The sequence below is a fragment of the Dendrobates tinctorius genome, unplaced genomic scaffold, assembly GCF_039654945.1.
Source record: "Dendrobates tinctorius isolate UK_male_01 unplaced genomic scaffold, ASM3965494v1 ptg000090l, whole genome shotgun sequence".
Lineage (NCBI taxonomy): Eukaryota > Metazoa > Chordata > Amphibia > Anura > Dendrobatidae > Dendrobates > Dendrobates tinctorius.
In genome coordinates this window covers 12440002-12448109 of record NW_027361758.1, presented here as the reverse complement: position 1 = coordinate 12448109, position 8108 = coordinate 12440002, and the positions used below count along the sequence as shown (strand labels likewise).

At 40.1% G+C, this 8108-nt stretch overlaps 1 protein-coding gene across 2 annotated transcripts in view; it reads right to left on the bottom strand.

Moving 5' to 3' along the window:
• Positions 1-2654: 2654 nt before the first annotated feature.
• The window catches only part of RFLNA (refilin A), a 60076-nt gene continuing 54622 nt past the window's right edge, over positions 2655-8108 (bottom strand). For both annotated transcript variants that reach the window (XM_073586118.1, XM_073586119.1), the window contains one exon: positions 2655-7659. In XM_073586118.1, the coding sequence (XP_073442219.1) occupies positions 7326-7659 (334 nt within the window). In that variant the 3' untranslated portion in view covers positions 2655-7325. The remainder of the gene's footprint in view (positions 7660-8108) is intronic.

Genomic DNA, 8108 nt, shown 5'->3' with positions numbered 1-8108 from the left:
AAAAGTGCTGTATGGTCTGTTCTATAAGAACAATGGGAGGCTATTGTGTATTGCTTGGTTATACCTGTTTTAGGTGGTTTACCGTAACTGGGTTGTCTGTTGTGTTGAAGCTTACTTCTCTTCTGATATTGTTCCTTTAAAGGGAATCTGTCACCCCTTTTTTGAGATATCATATAATGATCATTCAATTGGGTGTCACATAAGGATTCTCTTAGTACTTTTTCTTCCCCCTGACCCCGCACCTTTCATGCATAAATACCTTTTTTATATCGGTTCAGATGTGTGAAAACTGCCGCTGTCCGGTCCGCTGGGCGGGGCTTATTCACCTGCTCCCCCCCTCCCTGTCTTGCTCTACGCATTTCTTCTTGTGTAGAGCAAGACAGGGGGGGGGAGAGCAGTTGAATAAGCCCCGCCCATTGGACCGGACCGCGGCAGTTTACACACATCTGAACCGATATAAAAAAGGTATTTATGCATGAAAGGTGCGGGGTCAGGGGGAAGCAAAAGCACTAAGAGAATCCTTATGTGACACACAATTGAATGATATTATATGATATCTCACAAAAGGGGTGACAGATTCCCTTTAATTGTCCATGATGGCAATGTCTCATCATATTGCTTTTGCTCCTTTCTAATGGTTGCCAGTGATAGATCAATGATCTAGAGCTGCTCTCCTCTGATGTCACAGTGTATCCTATGAGATTTATACAGCAAAGTCTCATTATTTCCTGTGTGTTGTGTATAACAGAGACTCAGTGTATCCTATTTGATATGCAGGGGGTGAAATAAGTATTGAACACACAGCCAAAAAAACCTCTCAGTTGGTTTCATAGAAAGAAAAGAAAGCTGCCAGAACGGCCCAGCTGATCACTTGTCCTGAATCCAATAGAAAATTCATGGAAAGAACTAAAGCTCAGAGTTCATAGAAGGAGCCCACGGAACCTTCAGGATGTGAAGATTGGAAGAATGGGCTAAAATCACACCTGATTAATGCATGCGACTAGCTTCTCCATGCTGGAGGCGTCTTGAAGCTGTCACAGCCAACAATGGCTTTTGTAAAAAGTATTAAATAAATTTAAGTAAGCGTGATCAATACTTTTTTCCTGTGTAATTTCTCATTATTACACATAACATAATTTATGGACCTATATGGTTTGATGTCTTTGCCTGTGTGGATTGAAAGGGTTGTTACCACCATCTGGTGAGAATTTCATGTCGACAGCATAGTATAGCTCTTCTGATAAGGTACCAATAGCTAACTAACTTTCATATATGAGTGGTTGTAACCTTGGATACCTAAACTACTGCAATGCCTTTCACATGAGGTAAGTGACAAAGTGAATCAGAAGAACTAAATAACATTTCCAATTTGAATTATTTGCTAATATTATTTATTTTTGCAACTATTGCATACTGGGATAGGATGTTGGAGATGGGAATAACCCTTTTAAATTTAGAATTTTTTGAGTCGTTATAGAATGAAATAGCTCATGAGTGCACCCAATCTCCATCCCTCCAGAAAGCTGGTAGCTTGTACTGAACAGCCTGAGAACTTAGCAACAGGAGGAACAATGGGGAGCTGTCAATCAAGATTGGGTTAAACTTTAAAATATTTACAATAATTAAGAACTGCAAGGTTTGAAACGCGCATGCTACTATATACCTTCCCATAGGAGGCTTGTGACATTTATGCCAATTGTATAAAAAATATTTTTTAATGAATTATGAATAAAAAAAAAATTATGGATATCATGGAACTGTACCTTCCTTTGTGATCAATTTGTTTTCCTGCTGCACCGCTGTTGTCCGTGCCCTGGGTTCCTGTCTACATGTGGGTGAGCTGACAAAACAACTTTTTTTCTCTTCTTAAAATATTATACAGCCATTTTTACATAGAATTTGAAGGTAAATACAGCGTATTGTGACACTCCACTTGAGAAAGCCTAACAGAGACGCGCGTCGGGGCACTGGTGGCTGTATGTTATAGCCCTTCACCTCAATATGGGTAAGCTTTATATTACCTTTATATTAGATATAGACTGATTAAGTTGTTTTTTTCATATCTTCCACTACTATAATGCATGATATACATATAGACGAACTGATTATTTTTGTCACTATACTGTCTTAATAGTCGGTACTTTGATTTACAGTATTATGCTTTACATGCAAATTCTTACATGAATCATGGAAGTTCATTAGTATTCCCTGCTTTGTCTGATATCGACTACCTTGCTACCATTTACTTTTTGTGTAACCTCCCTCTCACCTTTGCCTACTTGATTTTATCCCCTTTTGAATCCTCTTGAATGTCCCATTTACTCTCTGGTACATGTCTTTTTTACATTTAATCCTTAGTTTTTTTTTTACATTTTACACTCTTTTGAGTGTTGCTTTTCTGGGTACTTTGCACCCTGACTTTGGTTGTATAGACGAACGGTGTGTGAGGATATCAACCCTGGCATTATTATGTCTTATAAATTGTAAGACAGGAGAAACCTACAGTAGCTATAATAATGAAATTCACTAAAACAGACATTCTGACAAGTTGTGACTTTGTTAGATTGCTACAAATTAAATACGCAAAAAGAAGAAAACACAAAGCAAATATACAATAAATATAATAAGTTAAGGAAGAATAATGAAAAGCGACGTAAGAGCACAGGCTGTAGTATATTTAAGCAGTGATTATACATGCTAATGAAGATCTCCACTCTACAAAGATAAATTAGGATCACATTTATATAAGTCTATTTATCACCAAAATGTAGCAAAAAGGAAATAATCATATGAACATTGTCATAATAACAGTTGGTTCAAATTTTCAAAACATAAGACCAAATGTATTAATGCATTTTTAGCACAATGCACAGGTCACCAATATTCATAATTCTCCACCCCATAGCCTGCTCTATAATAAAATAGACATAAAACAAACAAAAAAAATCTATTTAACACAATGACAAATGGCCATAATTTAAAAAAAATCTTATTTTTTTTATAAAGAGAAACATTCTTGATTGCTATTTATTGTGACTAATTGCGGTTGATAACAAATTTTACTTTTGAAAGTTATTTTACCCATTGACTATTCATCAGTCATTCTGAAAAGTACCATCTTCGATGGCATTTAAACGCCGGTCATGATGCAGTGTCCTTTTCCTTGGCGTTTCTGGGCAGTACCTGTTAACATACTGTACATTTCATAATAAACCATTAAACAGTACAAACTTTCGAATTATCCAAACATGTAGACAATAGTAAAATACAGATCAAGAATATTTTAAGTTTTATTATAGCCAATCTGAGGAACTAAATAAATACCAAATGTACATACAAATCCCCAAGTGTACAAAATTATAGACCTTTCCACTGTGGAATGTAATATAGAACAAGTCAAGCCAAACAAAGTGACAGAATAGACCCTTCCCTAAAGTGATTCCCAGCCCTTGACACCATTTTGTTTTTGTTCATTTAGAGAAGTCTAGCATTCTGTGATGATTTATTTCTCTAAATAATATGCAGGAGATTTACAATTCTGTGTGAAAAAAATGATTTCTGACGGCTTTTTAGTTATTTTAAGTTTTTTTCAGGCTTCATATATTGCTGACTTATCCCCAGATTTAGTCATTATTATGAGATTGTTTAGGGAACAACACCTGATATTCCCACTGATCCGCTGATGGATGTAAGCAATGTAGGGAGAGGAACACACCAGCTCATACATCATTTAGCTATTGCTGCCAAATGCTGCAGTGTCTCTCCCATTTATTAGAAAGGCATACCTCCAAATCATCTGGGATACAGCGGGACAGTCCCGATTTCGAGTCCCTATCCCGCTGTCCTGGCCGGGAGGTTTACTTTCCCGTGATCGCGGTCGGACAGTGACAGCAGATTACACGGCGGAAACCACGCACGTCACGTTCCACCGGAAGCGGAGCCGTGTGTGGATGAGGTGTGCAGAGCAGAGTCGCATGTGTGCAAGATGTATGGAGTGGAGTCGTGTGTGTACGAGGTGTACGGAGTGGAGCCATGTGTGTATGAGGTGTGCGGAAAGGAGCCGCATGTGTACGAGGTGTGCGGAGCGGAGCCGCGTGTGTATGAGGTGTGAGGAGTGGACCCGCATGTGTACGAGGTGTGAGGAGTGGACCCGCATGTGTACGAGGTGTGCGGAGTGAAGCCGCATGTGTACGAGGTGTGCGGAGTGGAGCCGTGTGTGTACAAGATGTGCGGAGTGGAGCCGCATGTGTACGAGGTGTGCGGAGCAGAGTCGTGTGTGTATGAAGTGTACGGAGCCATGTGTGTGTACGGGGTGTCTGGAGCGGAGCCACATGTGTACAAGGTGTACAAAAAGGAGCCCTGTGTGTACGGAGCTGAGCTGTGTGTGTATGGAGCGGAACAGAGCCGCATGTGTACAAGGTTTATGGAGTGGAGCCATGTGTGTACTGAGTGGAGCCATGTGTGTCCAAGGTGTACAGAGCGGAGCCATGTGTGTACAAGGCATACAATACGGAACCGTGTGTGTATGAGGTGTGCGGAGCTGTGCATGTACAAGGTGTATGGAGGGGAGCATTCATACCTCCCAACCGTCCCGGACCCAGTGGGACAGCACCTATTTTGAGAGTCTGCCCTGCTGTCCCAGACGGGAGGTTACTTTTCCCGCGGGCACAGGAGCACTTTAAAACTTGCACGTGACGTTCCACCGGAAGTGATGTGCTGGAAGCTAACTGGAAATGAGGTGATTTTGGGAGGAGATTGTGATGAAACCATGGAGGCACTTCAGGGAATGCTTCAGATCCATCACCGTGTCCTCCTCCGACAGCGAGGACAGCGGGATCGCCTTGGAATCGGGGATGCCGGCCATGTAAGTGGATCATGATATGTCCTGCATCAGGAGGCTCAGGTGGGCATTACAATTGGAGCCGGGCTGCTATAGTATCTTTATAGAATCTTTCTTTCTTTCTCTCTCTGTTCTTTCTTTCCCTCTAAGATATTTCTTTCTCTGTTTCTTTCTCTGTTCTTTCTTTCCCTCTGTTTCTTTCTCTCTCTCTCTCTCTCTCTGTTCTTTTGCTCCCTCTCTAATCTTTCTTTTTTCTCTCTCTCTGTTCTTTATCTCTCTGCTTTCTTTCCCCTTTCTTTCTCTCTGTTCTTTCTTTCACTCTCTCTCTGTTCTTTCTTTCTCTCTTTCTTTCCCCCCTCTTTCTTTCTGTCTCTCTCTGTTCTTTCTTTCTATCCCTCTCTCTGTTTGTTCTTTCTCTCTCTGTTCTTTCTTTACCTCTCTGTTCTTTCTTTCTCTCTCCTTTCTTTCTTTTTCTCTCTCTGTTCTTTCTTTCTTTTCCTCAGTACCAGTCAGTGTACCCACAGTACCAGCCACTGTGCCCATAATGCCAGCCACTGTGTCCATAATGCCAGCCACTGTGCCCCCAGTACCAGTCAGTGCGATCAGCAGTGCTAAATGGGTGCAGTTGGGGCGTGGACATTGGTGTGACTAGTTGTGAAATGGGTGTGGTAGGGGCGTGGCCTAAAATTTGCTGCAGCCTTTGACCCTCTTTCCCTTCTTCAAAAGTTGAGAGGTATGGAAAGGTGATAAACTACAGTTCCCAACAGCAAAACAATGCAGGGAGAGGTGTTGTTCTAGGCTGTATATTGCTGACACCCGGCAACTACCATAACACATATCAGCTGATCAATGAGGGTGCAGATCTTCAATCTTCCGCTGATCTCACATTAATAATCTATCCAATGCATTGGGTATGGATAGTCCAGTCTCATATAACCCTTTTAACTCTGTCATATATCCGCGCTTAGCGGCATTTTTCTGCACACTGGTAATACATTAACCTGATTAATAAGACAGAATGTTCATAGGCCTCTTAATAGGGAGGCATAAAAAACATTAGAGACAATAACATCCTCCACTTATTCCCTTCTACTTTCGCTTTCATACTCCCTGGGTCCCTGCTTCCTGCCCCCTTTTGTCAGGGCCATGGAGTCGGTAAGCCAAAACCACTGACTCCGACTCCTTGATTTCCCTGACTTCCGACTCCACAGCACTGCCTCACTACTGATCATGTACATAAAGTGCAGCACAGATTCATCTCAACTAAAAGCCGAGGTCCTTAGATCAGGAACAGGACAGACACTTATAGGAAATTTCATAACTTTCCCAAATTATTATGAAAACATTTACAACACATCCTGCACTGACCCCAATTTATTATATATTTTAGAAGTCTCAGTCGGGCCATTTTATACCGGCTCCAACTCCACCAAAATGGACACCGACTCCACAGCCTTTCGACATTTAATAAGACAGGACCAAAGATGAATTTTGGTTCTTTAATTTTTAAAACTAGTTGGAGACTTTTTTTAAAAAATATAAAAGAACTGATCAACAGAGATCATGGGGCGATGTATCAGAAAAAAATGGTACTCTCACCCTCCAACGTATGGAGTTATTAACCAGTACAGAATGTTAGAACTAAAATGGACATGACGATAAAAGATGGAGATTCATCTACTACGTTACTGTTGCTTACCATTTATATCTCACATTTCAGTAGGGAAGTACATCATTGATACTACTTAGCCCATAATAAGTCAACTTACTGTATACCATCCTGCTTTCAGCCGTCAGGTTACAGATGTAATCCCAAAAATATATGTGTAACCAAAGCTTATCTGATCCTTGCGCCAGTGGTTGGATCCAACACCGTTTTCAATCACTAAAGGAAATTATAATTGCAGTTGCCATGTCTTTCCTTCCTTAAATCAACCTTCATTATGTAAATTCAAAAATGTCTCAAAGCTTTCTAACTTTTCAAAAGTTTTGGTAGCTGATACATAAGCCAAGCCACCCATTGCACAGATCCCTCTGTATAAGAGCTGACCACCCGACCTGCTTCTCTTGTACACATTTGTATCCCTAAAAGATAACAGAACTTTAAGGAAATAACTGCTCAGTTTCACCCTGGACACACCAGTGGTGGGTAGATGATCGCGCACCACATTATCTGGAAAGCCAAGGAGACTTCATGATCCATCCAAGATTGAACAATAAATCTCATAGTAAATCCTTTCAACAAATCTTCTGATTATAATGAAATCATTAATGGTTTTACATACAATAACACAGGAAAAAATAAAAGAAGAATTATCAATAAGAATGATACTGGTGAACCCAGTTCCAGCGTTAAACTCTTCAATTTCATTTATAGTCAGAAAAGTTCAATCATTTCCAGATCCAGACTGCAGATCCTCTCTGCCATGTTTGCATTGTTTAGATTTAGGCTCTCGAAAGAGGTTGTGATAAACCTGGTGCTGGATTACAGATCATCTGTGTATATCATACAAGGGCTTGTTTCCTCACATAGTTCCAGATGTACACTGGAGGCAAACCATTTTTTTGGCCCCCCGCAGTTGTAGTTGAGTGTTGTTCTGTAAATGTTCTTGGCATGTTTTGGGTAGATGATAGTTGTGCTTTCAAACCTCAGAGGCTTGTTACGTGGCTCAAAAACCAGCTGAGATTTGTAATTCCTCCACGTGCAGTTTGGGGTGGAGATGATTGTTTCACTGAAAGAAGTGACCGTTGGAATTGGGGCATAAAACACATGATCTCGAAAATGCTTCTCTGAATCATACTTGATTTCTGAATTACATCTGGAAATAGAAGTGGGTACAAGATGAACACATGAGCAGGTATTCCTGTTGACATATTCATAGAGTAAAGTTCTAAACATATTTGACACATATTATCATGTAAGGTTATAATATAGCATGTGCGTATGGAGGTGATTCTCTTCTTAAATACTGAAGAGTACAAAGAGAGCATCATCCATCTGACTGTTCTTGCTTAATATCAGAATGTGCAGCATAGATTAGTTAGAGGAAATTATGGAATTCATCTGTCTCTAGGAAAATATTTGTCAGCAGTAATAAGACAAAAATCTAAAATGCAATGTTTTAATAAACAGGATCTTATTTTTTTAAGCTAAACATCCACATGGAATTTGTCATAAGATAGTAAAGAAATATTAGGTGCATTGTGTTTTTCTTTTTTCTTCCAACAGAATTCAAGGCTGGGGGCTGATAAAACAATAACATTGTAA